We start from the raw sequence: 19,492 nt of genomic DNA, 5'->3' as shown, positions 1-19,492 counted from the left end.
CTTGCAATAACTATTAAATAAATAATTAAATTGTAGTCCCAATAATTACTTCTGTCCTTCATGGTTTTTTGTTTCATAAATTCCACATTCTTGTTTTTTAATCCAGGTTCTTGTTTTTTTATCCGGGTTCTGGTCTCAGTGTGCCGAAGCAGTTTTGAACCCTTCATTGCTCGTTAACGGAGCGAATCAGCTGTTAATACCCGTGTTTTAAGTCTCTCTTCTTGGAGGTCGTCGGTGCCTCCTCTTCCTCCTCTTCTTCCTCCTCAGTATAACTTTTCTCCTTAGCAAAGAAGCTCTCCAAAGACTTTTGTTTCTTTTTATTAATTTTTGCGAGTTCACGGCTGTTTGTTTTTTTAGCAACGTATCAAGACGCGATTGTTACGTTGGCGAAAATCCGGTCGTTTTTCAAAATAAAACACCTTTTAGACGCTAATAATCGATACAACGGAAATTGTATACATTAGTTGTTCTTTCTTTGCAGCCCGGTAACAACAAATGCCTCACGGACCGGTACCGGGCCGCGGCCCGGTGGTTGGGGACCCCTGCCTGAGAGACACGGCATTAAAAACATTTTGTCACGTGGCTTCAAGAGCGATCCACTGTCATCAAACACTGGAAAAAGAAAGCACCATCAAGATTGTCGCCAGCACAAAGTCCAAAAGAATCTGTGATGTAAGGAAGGACTTCATGTCATAACTGTCACACCTAGATGCTCCATTAAGCTGAAAGGCATCACATCTTGATGTTTCAAAAGAATGTGTAAGAAGGTTTAATAGGTTGCTGAATTGTGACGTTACAGGATCCATGTTGTATATTTAAAAAATTCAGTCTTTGAAAGTTATGGACAATCTGTGACTAGCACAGAAGTCCAACAACAGAACACTGATCTGAACGCGGTGAAACCGAGAAGAAAGGAGGATTATAAATTAAAAATAATTTAGTAATTTAGAAGGAAAGGGGTGCTAATAAATTTGTCATAACAACAATCCACCAATCACAACTTTTTTTTTCAAATTTCAAAGCTGTGGGGAGAGATCAAAGCATTTGTGGTAACTGTTAAATAGTGATCAAAGCAAAAGGTTTTGATGTGCTCCGGTATATAAACATCACCGCTCACCACAGAGAGCTGCTGCTTTTCATTTGGGATCCTTCTTCATCAGCAAGCAAAATGAGCCCCAACATACCGTGCGAAAACGAGGAATGGCTGCTGCCAATAGACGAAGAGCATTTTGTCAATGTTCAAGAAGGTGAGACATTTTTATTCCCTTTTCCACACAGGAAAATCGCAGTGGCGGAGTGTTAACGATTAGAAATTAAAGTAAAATCACAGTGAAATTAAAAGGCTGGTCACTTCTCGTTATGTCTGTAAAATCAACACTAACTAGTTCTCCATTTTTCAACGTTTTTCCCAAAGCATCTAGTCTTTCCTTTAAATTATCTTGAAAAAGCAATTTATAATTTTTTGTGATTTTTATACCTAAATATTTAACAGTGTTTGAGATTTTCAATTGAGTGGGATTGAGTGGGATCAGCTCCAAATGATACTACCGTAGTTCCACTCTTCTGCCAGTTTATAGTATATCCGGATACAGCCCCAAAAGAGTTGACTACTTTCCAGTAAATGTGGGACACACTGCTCAGGGTCAGACACAAAAATTGCAAGGCATAGAGTGATATCTTATGGTGTATTCCACTAATAGAGATAGGTCTAATTGAATTGTTTTTCTGGTACACTAATCGCTAATGGCTCCATGGCAAGTGTAAATAACAACGGTGATAGGGGACAACCTTGGCGAGTGCCTCTCTGGATTAGTGACCACTGAAGCAGTAGGATATGTCGGTTGGTGTTCTAACACTAACCTTCCATTTTATCTTTACAATGACATTTCTCTCAATACTGTGAGTATTAAGTAAATAACGGGTATCATTCAAGTTACACACGAAGGTCGCATCTAATAATATCCACCAAAATACAGGGGCAGAGGAACCATATTGAAGATGTCTTTTGTGTCAGTTGCTTAGTGATATACACATTATATGCACATTTTCATGGGAGGGTTGGTAGGTTGTACTTTTTACATTCATATTGATGCTTAGTTGATCCTAAATATTTCCTATTTTTTTGTTAATAAATACATCTACTTTTTTTTGTCCCTTCAGGCATGCTCCCTATGCTTCTTCCTGTTCAAGACCCTCCACAATTAGATGAGCTTTTCTACATTGATGAGGGAAGTGATGATGAAGACATAGACGTTTTTGACAATACTTCTGAAAGCGCAGAGGAAGGACTTGAAATCATGATCAATGAAGAAGAGGCTGAAGATGACTACCTCGTCCCTACGGGTCGTCTTGAAGTCTTCCTGCAGGAAATTATCGATCTCTTCCCTGACGAGTCACAAGCTTTCGCATTCTTTCATAATCCTGATGGCTTTCTTGACCAGCTTATTGATGCTGTTTATGGCGACTCCCCTCAGGAGCCCCAAGATGTTGAGCAGCAGCCTCACCATGACAATTTTGCTGCTGATCATCCCAATGAATCCCCTCAGGACGCCCAAGCTGTTACCCTCCTGGAAGATCTTCCCCAGAAAAGAGGCACAAAGCGCAGCAGGGAAGACAGTGATACTGAAGACGAACATCAGCAGGGGCAGAAGAGAGTGTGTGAGGACAGCTCTGAATCCATGATCGATGAAGAAGAGGTTGAAGATGACAACTACTTTGCTCCGGATCTTCATGAAGTCTTCCCGCAGGAACTGATCGATCTCTTCCCTAACGAGTCACAAGCTTTCGCATTCTTTTTTAATCCTGATGGCTTTCTTGACCGGCTTGTTGCTGCTATTTATGGCGATTCCCCTCAGGAGCCCCAAGATGTTGAGCAGCAGCCTCACCATGACAATTTTGCTGCTGATCATCCAGATGAATCCCCTCAGGAGGCCCAAGCTATTGGACTCCCGGAAGATCTTCCTCAGAAAAGAGGCACGAAGCGCAGCAGGGAAGACAGTGATACTGAAGACGAACATCAGTAGAGGCAGAAGAGAGTGTGTGAGGACAGCGCTGAATCCATGATCGATGAAGAAGAGGCTGAAGATGACAACTAGTCATGTCTGACTCACTTTTCATGCTGTTAAGAATCAGAGTTGTTCTCTGTGTTTCTGTATAACTCGGTCTTAAAAAGACTTTGATAAATGTTTTTGAGAAGTAACATCTTTCAGCGCATTGTCTCTTCATTTATTCTTTATTTATTCCCCCAGAGGGGGAATTCTCTGCGTTTGACCCATCCCCGAGGAGCTGTGTGCAGCCCTTATGGAGCTCCCAGGAACATTACAACATTAGGACTGTTTGCAGGGACATAGAATTGATATTGATTGTGATGTAATTAAATAAGGGAGAAGAGTCAGGTGTGGTATTGTGTTCATTGAGTTTAGTGACAATGTATCCACTATTATCAAGCCTACTACTAGTTAAAGTTAACTAGGTTAGCTCCATGCTAAGAGTAGATCCACTGTCCTTACTTTCCGCTCTGAGTCGCACTATTGCAGGTGGCAAAAAGGTTCATGGTGAGGAGAGATTAGAAATATCTTTCGGACAGGAATGAATTTGAAAATAATTTCTACAGAATGACTCCTCTTAATGTTCAAAGGAGGAGTGTCTTGCTCCTGGACAGTGGTCTTCAGTGGCCTGAATGTTTCATGTGGCCCCGGTACAACTGGTTTATTACTGGCAGGTGCGTGGTGTCAAATATTACAGCAAGATGCACAGTTTTTCGTGCTCCAACCGTCTGTTCTCCAGGGCGACGATAACACTCTCTCTTCTTGCCAATATCCTGGCTGTGAAATCCGAGCTGCAACCAAATATAGCCCGACACGGTGAGCAGCGGAGACTGGGACAGATGGGACAGCAGGCCACTGCAGAGACAGTTCGGAGTCAGACCCAGAACCTGAGCGATCCTGCAGACCGCCTGACCAATGAGACGGCTCTTCGAGGAAGAGGAGCTTCATTCTTACTGAATACAGGGACAAACCTGGAAGCACAAAACCAGGAGGAAGCATTTGGAGAAATACCAGATTACAAGGTAGGTTTTGTTTATCCTTAATGATTATAGCGGATAATGTGAAAATATGTACATTACACACAATAAATATTGAATTTAATTATAGCATATCTTGAAGACAAGTGTATTTAGTGGAAGCTTCGACTAGATTGACAGCGTAATAATTTTCCACATCAATATTTGATCAGCACTGCCCCGTTATTTTTGTTCTATTCATATAATATTACTTTTTAGAGACTCCGTCTTGGCTTGTCTTTCTTTAAGGCTTTAACCCAGTGTGTGCTACCGCCTGTTCATGTGTACCTGCGGGTTTGATGGGGGTTTCAAGCAGCTCTTTCCTGAGATCCGGGTGGCCGAGTTTGTGCTGCGGCTGTGAAACATAGTCGAGGAGATTAAAAATAACAACAGCTGGCCTTCAGGACGCCGTGAGGCCTCAGCGTCACACCTTGTCATGCTTGTATCTGCACCGGCAGCCTGGAGTCGGTGTCTCAAGAGACCAGACAAGAGAAGACAATAAAAATACGTGTTTAACATTCATGGTTGGATTATGGAAGCGGCCCTTAAATGATCGTAGAAATTTAACCCGAACAATAATATCAGTATTTACAGCCATACTGAAAACCAGTTGATGTAAGTGACTCGTTGATTGTCAGAAAATTGATGTTATTTGTCGAGAGAGTTTTAGTTGTCTCTAATCTCTAAAATCACATATTTCTTTTTAATATCTCTGATTTGCAAAAAGCTATTCCTCTCTTTTGTCGTTTCACCTCTTGACTACTGTCGCACCCTTTATGCAGGGTGACTGTGTGATTTACCCATTTCCTTTAAAGCAGTAAGTGTCTTTGCTCCAAATTATTAATAGGCCTTATTGGCCCACTGTGTGCCAGGGTCTTCTCTGGGATCTCTGGAGCTGCTGGTGTCCAGGTCTTTGCTGTTTGAGCCCGCCGACTGTGAAACATTCTTTATGTCTCAATAGGACATCGTCTGCATTGTTTAATTCTAAAGTATAAATAATAATACATTTGATATGTTGGATTTTTAGCCTGTTTTTTTCACCAGGGTCTTCTGTGTCATATCTGTATTATTTTTGTTAGTTGATCCTTTTATTATTTATATGATGCTTATCACCATAAATCAAGGTTTGGGTTTTACAATTCTGAACAAAATTTTGTCAGTTACTCGAAAAAAAAAAAAAGAAGCCTTTGGATTAATTAGTAATGGAATGAATTGTTTGTTTTTGCCCTAACTGTCTGCTAATGTGGAGTTAAACATATATGAGGTGAATGCACCAATGAAAACAGAGAGAGTGAGAGTCCAGTTCACCCTGACCTCAGCTAAGGTCTTCGCTAACGCCATCCATCTGTGTCCAGACAACATTGGCCTGAGTCATCCTGCCAGCTATGGCTGTGACAACAAATGATGCACTATTTTGAAGTCTCTATTTTAACTCTGACTCCACTTGTGGGGTCTGTTGTCTCATGCAGACGTCTCAGATGTATATACCGTGTACACAATCATGTGTGGAATTTGCTTTTTAATGATGGCTCATGTGCATTTCAGGATGCAGGACGGGAGTTGGAACCAGCCACTCCCCATCGCTCTGCTGCTGAAGGGCGTGGCAGGAGGCAGGACTCTGGAGGCCGGTGGAGGCGTGCGCTCTGAGCCATCATTTGATGGGGAACTCTACCTGGACTCAGGGACAGAGCTAGATTCTGGAGACGGAGACTTTGCAGATCTTACTGCCTTCTTGAGTGTGGACGAGATTAACCGTAGCCTGGATATAGCCCGGGAGGCCTTTGGTGACTCATTTGAATGTGAAGACCCAAGCCTCGCTGATCCCACAGCCCAGGAGCAGGCTCTCCAACATGTCCCCTCGCTTTCTGTCGCCTCTCATTCTAGTGAAAACCTTGTTACAGGCCCAGACCTGCAGCACCAGACCAAAGCCCCCTGTCCAGACGATGATGCAGTCGTTCTGGTTCCATCCAGCCAGAACGCCCCTCTCAGCAAACCTGGCAAAGAACCATTCTCTGTGGAGAAGGTCGACCGCCACAAACCCATCCAGCCTGTTTATAAGCAGGACAAACCCAGGCTGGTTCATGAAGGCCTGGAGATGAACGATCGGACAGCTTCAGCCTCCGAGTTCTGTAGCCGGGCCGCCACGTTCATCGAGGAGCTGTCCTCCATCTTCAAAGGCTCCGGTCACTCAGAGCAGCAGGTGGAGGAGGACTCCTCCTCTCCTGACAGTGGCTATCTGTCTCCAAGGAGCAGGAGACCAGCCCCTCAGGGCTCCGCCTCAGTTCCCTCTCTGCCCCGAAGCCAGCAAGAGGAGCCACAGCCCGGCCAACCTGGCAGAACCCTACCCGGAGGCTCAATGGGAGTGGCAGTTTCTGCAAGGTACCCGCAGTCTGGAGCGCCAATGACCCACGGGCTACTGTCTCCTCCTTGCTTCCTTCAGAAGTTGAAGAGTCAGGAAGTGGCAGAAGGAAGCCCGATTTGCCTGGAGTGCAGAGTCAGAGGAAACCCCCTGCCACTCGTCAGGTGAGGACTGATCTTCTCATCAGAACATCCATTAAGAAGCTGTGAATTCTAGATTAAATATTATCACATGAATTCTAATGTTATCACATACCGGTAATCTGTCTCAGCAGACAGATTTAATGTTGTTGTTTTTTGTGATGAAAAATGAGAAGCGTATTCAATCTTCATGTGTCTTTTAGAGTCGTCCCCAACCTTTTTCCTGCCATGGACCGGTGTCATTCCGCTCAGTTTTTCCACAACGGGGAGAATTAAATTTAGAAACGAGGTTATTTAAATGTATATACGCACTTGTAATAACTATTAAGCGATCATTTCAGCAATATCTACTCACCGTCACACGCACATTTCATGAAGTTGGGGCCCTCAGTGATTGATTTTGTCCTTTTTATTCAAATGTTTTTCATTCAAAAGATTCCATGGTCTCATCTTTTAATCCAGGATGTTGGATCTCGATGTGTCGAAGCAGTTTTGACGGCTTCATTGCCTCGTTTGCTGGCTTGCCACCGTGACATGTTATGCAGAGCGAACTTGGTGCATGAGTCACCTGTTGATAAGGCCGTGTTTTAAGTATGACCCTGGTATTGTCTCTTTACCTATACCCGTTATCCTTAAATAGTACTAACACATTTTATCCTTGGGGTTAATCTGACCCCAGGAATATTTGCCACCAGAAACGTATTTACAGAAAATAGTTGACAAAGTTTTTGTGTCAGGGACTTTGTTTATTTGTTGAATACATCAATGACCCCTTGATAATGAAACCTTGACCTGTTCTCTAGCGCCACCATCAAGCCAAACTTTATAATTGGTTAATTATTAGAATTAATTTAATCTTGAAAATAAAATTAAAATATCCAAACTTATGAGGTAGAATTCCGCAAATCCTGAAAGGCCATGTGTAACAAATATGACAGACTGGATTTTAAAGGGTTAAATATAATTTCTATTTACTGACTTTATAAACTTTCACTTTCATCGACCAAATAACTGAGCACACTGATGAACCCCAACGAAGCTGGGACTGCCTCGTGACCTACAAAGCCTGCCTTCTGGAGCAGATGTTCCATTTAAGATGTGAAGATGGAGACACATCTGGTCTGGAAGAGAGGAAGATCCATCTCTATGATTGAAGCAGGAAGTAAAGGAGCAACAAAAGGAAACAATGTTGCAGGAGAATCATGGAGCCTTTTGAACCGTTTGATCTCCACTAGGGTGGAAACAAAGTAACTGCATGAACCGAGCTACAGATCCGTTCCCGTTTTGAAAGCACCTGAACTGCCTGAAGCTACTTGTGTGTGCTGCGCTCGGTGGATGCTCTGGCCTGCTGGGCACTGACATCGCGGTGTCGGTGATGCTGACCAGAGCAGGCGTCAGGATTTAGCCCTGCCGGCGCTGCCGTTAGAGATAATGTGGGATAGAGGTGAGAGTTACTCGAGTTGACACCTGGTTTCAGGTTTGAGGGGGGGTCAGCTTCCACCCTGCATGAGTAGATTTATTAATCAGGCCAGCTAAAGCAGATCTCATTTATGATGACCTGTGGTTATATGCTACAGGTCAAAACTAAAAATAGTCTCCTCTCTTGTTTCGAGACCTGTCAGCCTCACATCTCAGTCAACATGTTTGCTGTTTACTACGGAGACGCACCTGCACAAGTCAAAGGTGTGAATTTCACTGATCATCCAAACCATCTTTTAAACCTTTCAAACAGCTCCCTCCCCATATTTAAACAATAACCTTTTTCTTTACACCACCGGCCGTCTTGTCTGGATTCACAACAACGAACCACCCAGAACAGGGGTGTCAAACTCACTTTCTCCGAGGGCCACATCAGCATCGTGGGTGCCCTCGAAGGGGCCAGTTGTAACATAACACAATGTAAATGTACCCTAAATGTAATGTAAAACAAATGGAACTACTCCTTAACATCCTGCATAATAACTGTATTTATTACTTAAGTTACAAACATTACATATGCAATTGCATATTTGTAAAAATATATGGATAGCTTATTGCTGTAATTACCTCCACCAAGGCGATGTGATGTAATCGCCGGCGTCTGTCCGTCTGGCTGGCTGTCTGTCCACCTGTTTGAAAGATAACTACAAAAAAGTACTGCACGGATCTTGCTGAAATTTCTAGAAAATGTTGAGAAAGTTACAAAGAATCAGTAAAAAATATTTAACAACATTAACATGCTGGCCTTTTAAATGTAAATACTATTAAATACGTAAATACTATTGAATACTATTAAATCCTAAATAAAATATTAATCAAAGCCACTTACCTTTGACAACAACAATTAAGAACTGTGATCTGCAAACAAACAAACTTATTCAAACTTTCAAAAACGTTAAAAAAAAAAAAAGCTTACGTGTGGTTCTCGATCCTGGTAACCCGCCACCACCCCACCCCCCCATGATCAAAGGACCACGGCCACCTGTGAGAGGATAGAGGGCTTTAAGCAGTGTTGAATGACGGGGTACTTTGAATGACTTTAACTCCGATGGGGGGTGATCGGAGAACGTCATCCCGTGGGGCACTTTAAGATAGACAGGGTATTCCCATACCTATCTTGTTCACTAAGAGACCCCTCCGATTCCATACCCACCCTTTCCCTTCCCCCATCCCCTGAGAGTGACATGCTTCACCCCCTCCTTCTCCCCACCACCCACTTTGCTCCGAGGAGGAGGCTCGGTATATCCAGGCAAAGGTGACAGCTTCAATCTGGTTCAACAGTTCAGTAATGTCATGTTTCCAAAAGGAACGTTTTGGTCCTTTGTTCAATTTAAGAGTATGCCATACTTTTCAGAGTATGTCTGGTATGTCATACTACATAGTTCACTACCCTACACCCACTTCCTCTAAAACGTTGCGTTGCATTCACGTGGCTTATATAGCCTTCCCCATTGATGTCCATCTGATTTGATGTCTGATGTTTTGATTGTCCATATATGCTCTGTCTTTAATGTCCATATGCTCTTTTTAATCGATTAGCAGGGCTGTCAAACTCAAATACACAGTGGGCCAGAATTTAAAATTAATCAAAGCCACGGGCCAACGTTGAATAAATGAGCCTTTATGGACCCAAACAAGTTTTGCTTCAAGCAACGCTTTTGTAATTTAATCATGAAGACATGCAAAATCGAATTTCAAATTTTAAAATGGCATTTTAAATAGAAATTGTATGTTTTTTTTTAATCTGCAGCCTTTATCTGCAGCCGCTGCGCTCGTCAACTTGTCCGTCTTCTGCGTTGCACAAGCAATAGCCCCTTACGCCTAGGATAGGTGCTCGGGCCCAATTAGACTTGCTCATTGCTGTAATTCCATGTGTTATATTATACAAAATATGTGTGAATATATACAGTGGCTTTGCTAGGGTCTCTTGGGACTCCAATCAAGAAATCCCTGGGGCCCCCACCCCACCCTTGCATGCCGCAAAAATTTGTTTTTTGCACAATAAAATGCAAAATAAATAGGTAAACAATGTATAAGGCCACATCAAAAGAAAAATAAAGTTGCAACAATATATATAAAACAGTGTAAATAAATAACGTCAAATAAAATAAATGGCATTATGGGATTTGTAAGCATTAGCAGTGAATGTGCTGTTCCGTACCGGCGGGCCAGCTCTAATATTAATTTTATAATTTAAGTTTGACACCCATGACCCAGAACTTCCATGAAGAGGTGCTGTGTTGTCCGGCCCAGGCAGGACATTTGTCCCCTCGTAGGCTACGAGGGGCCTCTTCTGTGGCTGTATAAATAGTCTCCAGGCCAACAGGAGCCAGGCACAGGAATGCAGGCAATGCGATGACGAGGCCTGCTCAGTCACCAGGCTCCACGTCGCCCCACACCTTCTTGGGAAATAGGAAGGTAGAGTGCCGCATGCTTAGCCACAGGGAAAACAGGAGTGCCCAACACTGTGGAGGACGTTCAGGGAAAACAGGGAAGGATAAGAATGAAAAAGCCTTTCTCGTTTAATCTAAGTCTGTTTTACAAGTTGCACAAATCGGCTTTGATCTTCATACATCTGACAGTGAATGGAGCTGTTGCAGAAACAAGGGGGAGCAGATGTGTGCAAAGGTGCTTCTTGTTCAATGGACTGTTTGCTTGCGGCCTCTCCTGCAGCGACATTCATTAATATGTACGCCCCAGTTAAAGAGTGACATCACTTCCTGTGTTGGTCATTGATTGTGGACACTAGATGGCAGCATGTTACACATCATTCAGAAGAAGACTAGTAACAGCTTCCCACCTTAGTTAGAGCCACCAAAGGTGGTTTTTGTCTGTATCGGTCCTGACAGCTGATATCAGCTGAAACACACAGCTGCTCAAATGTTCTTTTTTGTTGTTGCACTTTTTGTGTGTGTACTGTAGTTGTGTGTTGACCTACCTTCATATGTGTGTTTCAGTTTCTGATCATATTTCCTCTCTTCTCAGCATCCTTCCCTTAAAAGGTTTCCGTTTCGTTGCCTATTTGTGTGTATATTTCGATATGCATTGGTCTCCTGATATCTTTTAGAATATTTGTTTGAATTCAAATTCCTTGTGTTGCATCGGGGGGGCAGCACGTTTGATGCAGATGCCAGTCTGAGCAGGTGAGGAGGAACGTCTCAGCGTAATGAGCTGGTGCTGAGTTAATGCCAGCACTTTTCATGGCTGCTGAAAGAGACATTCCTGGTGGTTGGGTGCTGGGTGCGGTCTTCTGTGGTCCACCACAATTTGTCTCGGACGGAGAGCGCTACGCTGCTGAGCGTCTGGTATTCTTCAGTGTGTCTTCGGGGCTCCTCACACACAATGTTTTATGCAACACTCTGTTTATAATGATGCATCTCTGGTATTGGGAGAGTGTGTGTGTGTGTTGCATCTTAGTGAAAACCACTTTGTGCATTTTTGCAGGCTGAGGTCATTCTTTTATTCTTTAAGGGGGTGGTTTGGGATCAAAACTAACTGTTGGCATTAGAGCACAGGGAGTGAATGCAGGCAGTGCAAGACCTTTGCCTGTCCGTTTCGTTAAAGGGAGCTTTTCTAAATAAAACTGCTGATACGAGGTCCTGTTGATGTCCGATCCCGATGACTGGGTCCTTGCTATTTCAGTACTTTGTGAAGCAGACAGGGAAAATCCATTTCAATTGTGGCTTGCTATTTTAGGTGTCTGATCCTCTTCCATGTCATTACGCTAACTGCCTGTTGTGAAAACAAGGCATTCCAAACCTGACTGAGACTTGAAGAGGAGATGGACAGTTACAGACTCAGTTTCTTGAACTTGAATAAATATGCAGAAACACTTTGAAATCTACGCAAAGCAGTGTCAACATCATCATTTCATAGATTAATTGTGGAATTTGTTGTCAAATATATAATCTGGTATGATATGAGATGAGCTAAAATTATCCTTTATTAGTCCCATGATGTTACGACAAAAGATATACAGATAAAACCTGTTTGAATGTAAACACGAGGCCCAAGTTTGAGCTGATATAGGCCGATAGGGCTGACGACAACAGCAGGCATGCAGAAATAAAAGGACACACACAAGCACTCATTGATTCTGTTATCCTATTTGATTCATCTGGACAAAAAAACAGACAGGTATCCTTCAGGTCCCGGAACCAAACCATTGGATGAATTGTGGAATAATTCATCCCTCTGCAGCCAGAAGAATTCAGGGAATATTGCATTAAAAACTTGGTTGATGCAATTACTTTGTAGTCTGCTGCATTCAACACAGTTGTAAAATCAGAAATTCATGTCTTTTGAAAATAATATGGATGCCCTGATGATCGACCACATCTATAGCCAATCATCTGTTTATCTTATCAATAAGGCTTGAGAAGACTGGTGAGTATTACAGACATATTTGTAGAAATTATACCATTGGTAAATACTATAATATATTAAGAATACAAATAGACCATATACAATAATAAAAGCCAATTTACGGTGAGTTACAAATGCAGCACTAGTTCTGTACATTTATTTTATATATAGCTGATGGACATGCCAAGGGGAATCCAGGACGATTGATTACCGGTATTTGCAGATTGCCACTATGGGTATAATTAATGTCAGAATTACTAGCAAAATCAATTTGACTCATTTTAAGGTAGATGAGTTATTGTAGTGTTTGTTCAGGAAAACAAATTCCTGACATAAAAATGCAAAGAAACTGGATGTTTCCATCGCCGTCACGGTCAGTTGTCTGTTTAACATTTCATCAAGTGTGTTTACAGACACAGAACGGGCCGTAAAGGCGGCAGAGAATCAAGGAATGCCATTTGTTAGATGAACAGATGTGGCAGGATGACACCACTCGACCTTTGGTTGAGTTCTTATTATGGATTCCAGATAAACTTGATGGACGAATGAGACTTGAGCCGAAGATGAACCCATTACATGTCATCCAGATATGGCTGAAGGAGTGGGTGTAGACATTTATTTCCATATTCTTTAAAATTAGGGAATTTTGGACATCTTCCCTGATAACACAAAACTAGGGAACCTTTTTTTTTTTTTCTACCACATAGCTTGGTGGAGGGTGGGGGCACGGGCCAGGAAAGCTGAAAACACAATGTAGGAATGTCTGGCCTTCGGGAAGGTATGGGCTCTGTTGAGTGCCCCCCCCCCCATCACCTCCACCACCAAAGAGGGTATGTTTTCACCTGTTAGTTAATTAGTTGTCAGCAGGGTTGCACGCTTGCTACTACAGAACAGACTTCCATGAAACTTTGTGGGAAGATGGTTCTTGGATCTGGATCTGGCTTCTAGTTTATCATGGGTAGTAATCTTTTTTGGGTTTCCCTCTTTCTTCTTTCTTCTGTCACTTTGACAGGTGGATAAAGGTGTGATTTATCCCCACAGTATCAGCCCGTTGTTGCAGAAGTAATCGCTCGCTAACAGTTCCGGTAGCTTCCTCCTACAATGTGTGTGAAACAGGCATGTATGAGGTCATGGCAGGTGACCCATCGCGGACTCATGACGTATTTGCACTGCAATGCTGAATGTTTGGCCTGGTTTAGGTAAGATATTGTACGCTACAATATAATCCTAAATTCTCTCTCCCGGACTCATTTGATTACTGCAAGAGGAGGGAACAGGAAAAAGCCTTGATATGTTTTTTATACCTACCTTTTCCGAAGTTTTTGCAGGCATGATGTCATTTCATATTTAGCCTCCAAATAATGAACAAGCCTGGAGTGAGTGGGCTGCATTCTTACTGAAAACGAACATTTTACAAGACTATTCAACACAAGCCTTGACATTCTTGAAACATGAAAACATGTGAGGGTGTAGCTGCAGATACTGTATGGAGATTTCACAAGAGGCTGCGAGGCGCTTAGTTTGACGCATTGTTTAGGCCTCACCACACTGAAAACTGAATTGTGTCGGTGACTGCATGCTTGCATGTGTGCAAGATGTGTTTAAAGTCTGAGGACATTAAAACCTATTCACAGGAGGCTACCAAAGAATTTATGACCGTCATTCTGGCGACATCAGGTCTGATCTTCCACTTGTTTTACACAAGAACAATTTAAGTCGCCAGCAGTAAAACATCCAGATGGACACATGTCGGTTGCATTCCTCAGCAGTACGCTGGTGGTATTTGTGACGAATGGAGCTGTCCAGTCTGAGCCTCGGTGGCGGCTCCTGGCCCTCCGCCAGCATCGAGACAGGATGTGAAGTTTCGCCCAAGAAGGTGAGATTTTTCCTGCCCCTTTTCTGGCCTCTGTGCCTCAGAGTCTCGAGTTTATTTTATGTATACATGTAAAATTCTTGAACGCAAACTGTTTTTCACCTAAATGTCCCACTGTGGCATGCATGCGAATCACGTATGAGCATGAAGACATGCACAACAGAAGGATTGTAAGAGCTTCAATACGGTACCAGAATTCACATGAATGCACGTTTCATTGTTACACATAGTGTAACGTACAACAGGAGACAGCTTTGAGAGCCTACTGTAATTTGTCTCAATTATTCCCTACCACAAGGTGTGTGCGTGATAAAGGAACGAGTTGTGTGTTCAGAAAACATTGACGTTGCAGAATTCTGTGGAGCTTTAATGTATGTTTCCGCACACTGAATGTAAAATTTACTTCAGAAAAGCATTTTTCTTAATTTAGCTCTGAGTGAAACAGCAATACGTGGATGGGGACTTGTTTTAGAATGTAGTTTATACAGCATACACAAACAAAGTCTCCACGAGATTGAGATCTTGAACGGGTAGTGCCAACCTCCATCTGAAAAGGGTTCACTGAAAACACAAAACTAGTGTTCGATTCGACAGAGGGACCTGTCAACATACAGAAAATATGAAAACTGACTTGCAGAAATCCCATCTCATCTAGCACATGCACACGTTTGAGCCTCCTCAGACAGAGGCCATGCTCGTGCCATTAGCTCAGATGCTACAACAAAAATATCAGCTTACAAAGAGTATAAATACTGTATCGGTAGCTTCAAATCAGATTGTGGTCTTGAGGCATTTTAAAATAGACCCCCATCATGTTTAGCTGATTATGAGAATGTTACAGAGATTACTTTCCAGCCAGGAGATGAATGATTTTTTGGTGGTAAACTGTTCCTTTAATCTTTATTCATAATGCATGAATGTCAAATAAAGAAAAAGTTCCCAAGATTATATTATTTTCAAGGGTGCATTAAGTGATAGAAATTAAGGGCTACCTTCTGTAGACTGAGGGAATGTGATTATATTTCCAGCTTAAGCGAGACCATAAGCCTCTAATAATGTTAGCTTTGTGCATGGATCAAATTCACAGCCAAAAGGATTCTGGGCTCACTGACATCACCATGTTGAAATCACATTTAGTATAGTGGGCTTAGTGGGGAAGTCTCCCACACCATGAAAATGGATTTGTCACTGTTCTGTTCTCTTTTCTTACAAACACCTATGTAGAATTATTATTTGGACTTCCTAGAGGGCACTAAAAGTACGAGGTAGGATCAATAAACTACTGCTGAACCGAACACTCAGGTGTAAAAGGGTTAAATAAGAAAGGGAGCAGCGCAAGAGCAGAGGGAAATTAGATTTCTGTTGGGTTATATAAGTGGAACAGTGACAGTTGAAGAAGTGGAATACCGGATTTAATATGAAGCATGTCTGCTGCAGACAAAGACGGCACTCATGCAGGGCGGGAGGATAGTAATCTAGGACAAGTTCAACAGGAGGATGGGGAGAGGATGCCCCATAAATCTGCTCGCCATACCAGAGCCTCTATTCTACACGGCCCTGTTTGACCTCATCAGCAAACACACACACACACACGCACACATCCGACAGGGGTCGCATGGCAAGTGACACACAAACGCTCTAACTGATCGGTCTGATCAGCTCAAACTTCCTGGGCCTCAATAATGGGGCCACATGTTGGACTGTTTCAAGAACAGACTCAGGTACATGAGTGGGAGAAAGTGCAGGGCATCAGAAAGCTGCCCGTGGTGTTGTTGTCAGCAAAGGCTCTCTGAGACGCTCCAGTCCCGTCCGCCGCTCTTCCGTACTCGGTTAAGGTTTTTAGTTTGAGTCATCCGGGCCTTGGGGTCTGTTCCACAGCTGGGCCGTGAACAGTCGGCGCCGGGTTGCATTCCTCTGTTCACCTGTTAAATGACTCTCTGCTGTTCATCACGCTTGATGAGGCTCGTAATCTGGCCTTTTGATGAGATATGTCAGACTTTTATTTTTCCCGGACGTTGGATTCCTGCGCTGCTACCAAGGAGCTGCGTTTGATGTCAAAGCCAGAGTCCATTATGCGTCAATGCTATCAAAGGCCTGGAATTCAGTGCATGTTGTTGCATGTGTTTGTGTGTTTCGAGCGCCCAGTGTGGAAACAACATCAAACCCTTGTTGGTGCTTGGAAGTGTAAAATGTGTCTTGCACTTGGTTTTGTGTTGTGTGCAAATCAAAGTCTGTGCAGGGATGCTTGTTTTACGAGCAGACGCAGAGTCAGATGGGACCCATAAAGACAGGTTCAAGTCTTCCTCCCCATGTGCATGTGGCAGAATAACATCTGTGTGAACGTTAAACTGTCTTATATGGAAACTCAAGATATGCATCTTTGCTCTACAGGATCTTCTATGTTTGTCTTTTACGTATCACTTTGGGGGTCGTTTGTAAGACAATGTGTTTTTACATGACAGGGTAACCGTTTAAGAGGCTGTTTTCTTCACAACAATGGTTTTGCCTACAACTGTAAACTTTTGTTGACTGTAGGGGCCTTAAAAAATGCAAACTTGATCTTAATGAGCCTGATCAGCAATGAGCGTAATCTCTTGAAAACTGTAAAGATTTCTGCAAGCTTCGGGTCTGATCAGAGTCTTTAAAATTCAGAGCATTCATGTCGGAGAGGTCACGGAGTTCAAACCTCAGCCACAGAAAATTCAGCTTCTATTATTTGTATTTTGCTGGCAATAGCTCTACGACGATGACAGAGTGCACAGAGTTAACGTCTGACTTGTGCTAACTTTGTGAATCATCTTAGCATTTGCTCCCCATCTCAGCTTCTCGGGGTCTATATCAGACTTTAACTAAAAATCCTGGGATCCTGAAACACACCAGGTTGTCATGGAATCAGACATTATTATAGGATTGTGTGTTTGCACGCTTGTGGCTTGTTTCTCGGTAAATGGTGGACGGGAGCTCAATATATTGACTTCATCTGCCACAGAAGTCTCAAGTCAGACGTTTAATGGCTGGTGGAAGCAACGGGATGAAAGTTATTACCACACGCCGTGTCTTTGATACATACAGCGGTGCAGTAGGTGATTCAGGGAAGCCATTTGCGTGACCACAGATCCTCTCTGTGTGGCTCAGCCGTTGCCCTAAATCTATGTAATTGTTGCTCACAGAAAGTTCTGATGCGTGCCTGAAATTAGCACTGACTGCAATTTGGTTTGTCTGCAGCCACAATTACTCAGGAGCAGGAAGGCCAACCAATGGCTAGGGGAAAAGTTTCAATTCATTTTTAAATGAATGGGATTTGAAGCCATTTGAATCCTCAGATTTAAACGTCTTATTCTGTTTTCACGGTGAGGAGGACAAACGTGGGAAACAAACTGCAGCTCATATTTTAGAGGAAAGAAGTTGAATGACATTCTCGTTAATGCAGGGAGGTTTGCATTTAAAAAACAATGCTTCACCCAGCTGCGTCTCAATAAATATAAATCAGGGACACCTCTGTCCCCCCTTGGCCAGCAGGCCTGCTGCTGTTTTAAATGTGTGGGCTCCTTCGTTCCTTACGGCTGAGATGTTTAATGCTGGCCTGCTCTGGAGGATGCAGTTGTTGGTTTTCATGCTGGATTTATTTGACAGTTGGGAAGATATATTGTCCTCGCAGCATGACATCATGAGAAGACATGTCTGTCTCTGTTTTTGTTAGTGTCATTCAGTCTCCTTGGAGGGAAAACAGAGGTTGCCTTGACGACATACCTTGATTTTTCTGTCTGATGTCACCGTGCCCTTCAAGGACCCCTTTAAAGAGGTGTGGAAGGAACCAGCGACTGAATATGGATGATCATTTATTTGTTTGTGGCGTGACTGAGTAATTATTTTTGCAGGTGTGTGTGTGTGTGCGTGCGTGTGTTAATAGGCTGCATGCTGGATGCTGTTTATTCCTGTTGAGTCATATTTTGGAAAGCTGTTTTTACTCGGGTCAGACAAAGCAGTTGGTGTGTGTGCGTGTGTGTGTGTGTGTGTGTGCAGGCTGCTGTCAGTCATTCTGTGTGTAATTAATGGAAACTGAAACAGGCTTCCTCTCATTAAACCGTGTTTTATAGACACCTAGGGCAGGCGCAGTGCTTTTCATCTTATTATTGCTACGGATGGGAGAATGGTTGTCTTTTTTCCAGAGACCAGAATATTTTTGAACAAAAGAGCCGCATGATTGCAGTGTGTGCCAGTGGGACAGGATGTTTTTAGGTGTGTGTGTGTGTGTGTGTGTGTGTGTGTGTTCTTCTCATCATAGATTCATGCATTGCACAACCTCACCAACAAATGCTGAGAGGAAGCAGGCCCAGTAACAATAACCACCAATAATCCCATAAGCTTGGTCCCAGTGGTTGTTCGCTCAGGCTCCTCGCTGACAGCGACCAAAATATCTCTGGCTGAATGGAGCCCCTGCAAAGATTGAGACGCACCACGCCCTTTCTTTCTGCCGCCAACCTTGCATCCGACGTCAGCCCTCTGGTTCCAAGCAAACCTCAAACACCACATTTATATTTGCTGACCTACAGCATCTGGAGTGTTTCGATTACTGTGTGTGTGTGTGTGTGTGTGTGTTTGCGCTTACAAAGCAAGGCCAGTTACAGTAGCTGGAGCCATTTGTCTTCCACTTGCCAGGTGCTGCCTACTCAATCAAAGTGCTCTATTTAGATCCTGACTTATCCATCCTATTTTTGTTCAGGCCTTCAGCGTGGCGTTTTAAGCGTTCCACGATTCCTCCTTCCTGCAGTCTCAGATGGAAACGGAACAGACTTTGAATTTGTCGAGCCCATTGCTCTGAAACTCACCCCACGTACGCCCCCCCTTTTTGTGATTATTGTGCTATTGCAGCAAGTAAATGATTTAATAGACTCGACGATAATTTGAGGAGAATCATAAAAGAGACTTTAAACTCACCACTCCTCTCTAGATGCTACCAATGATTTAGTCCATCTGTGCTACACTGGGTGAATCCCTGACAATCCCAACAGCAAAAAATAAATAAAAAAATCACAATGCTTGTGGGCACAGATCATAGTCTTTTTAATTCTTTAGGCATTATTGACCTCAGACATATTTTTGAACAAGAGAGGGAAGAGAAAGCTCTCTCGGCGTTGGCAGCTGATGGTAGGGATGATGTAACTGACGCGCATTTGTGATGTCATCGATGTCTGCTGATCTAACTATGACTT

The 19,492-nt window shown here is 43.0% G+C and overlaps 1 protein-coding gene across 1 annotated transcript in view; it reads left to right on the top strand.

Moving 5' to 3' along the window:
• The first annotated feature begins 3,952 nt into the window (after positions 1-3,952).
• The window catches only part of palld (palladin, cytoskeletal associated protein), a 52,009-nt gene continuing 36,469 nt past the window's right edge, over positions 3,953-19,492 (top strand). Inside the window, exons 1-2 of the mRNA XM_068743162.1 lie at positions 3,953-4,069; positions 5,609-6,586. Coding sequence (XP_068599263.1) covers positions 5,610-6,586 — 977 coding nt within the window. The 5' untranslated portion in view covers positions 3,953-4,069; position 5,609. The remainder of the gene's footprint in view (positions 4,070-5,608; positions 6,587-19,492) is intronic.

This window comes from Brachionichthys hirsutus, chromosome 9 (genome assembly GCF_040956055.1).
Source record: "Brachionichthys hirsutus isolate HB-005 chromosome 9, CSIRO-AGI_Bhir_v1, whole genome shotgun sequence".
Taxonomy (NCBI): Eukaryota; Metazoa; Chordata; class Actinopteri; order Lophiiformes; family Brachionichthyidae; genus Brachionichthys; species Brachionichthys hirsutus.
The sequence above is the reverse complement of the archived record's forward strand: the minus strand, read 5'-3'. Positions and strand labels throughout refer to the sequence as shown.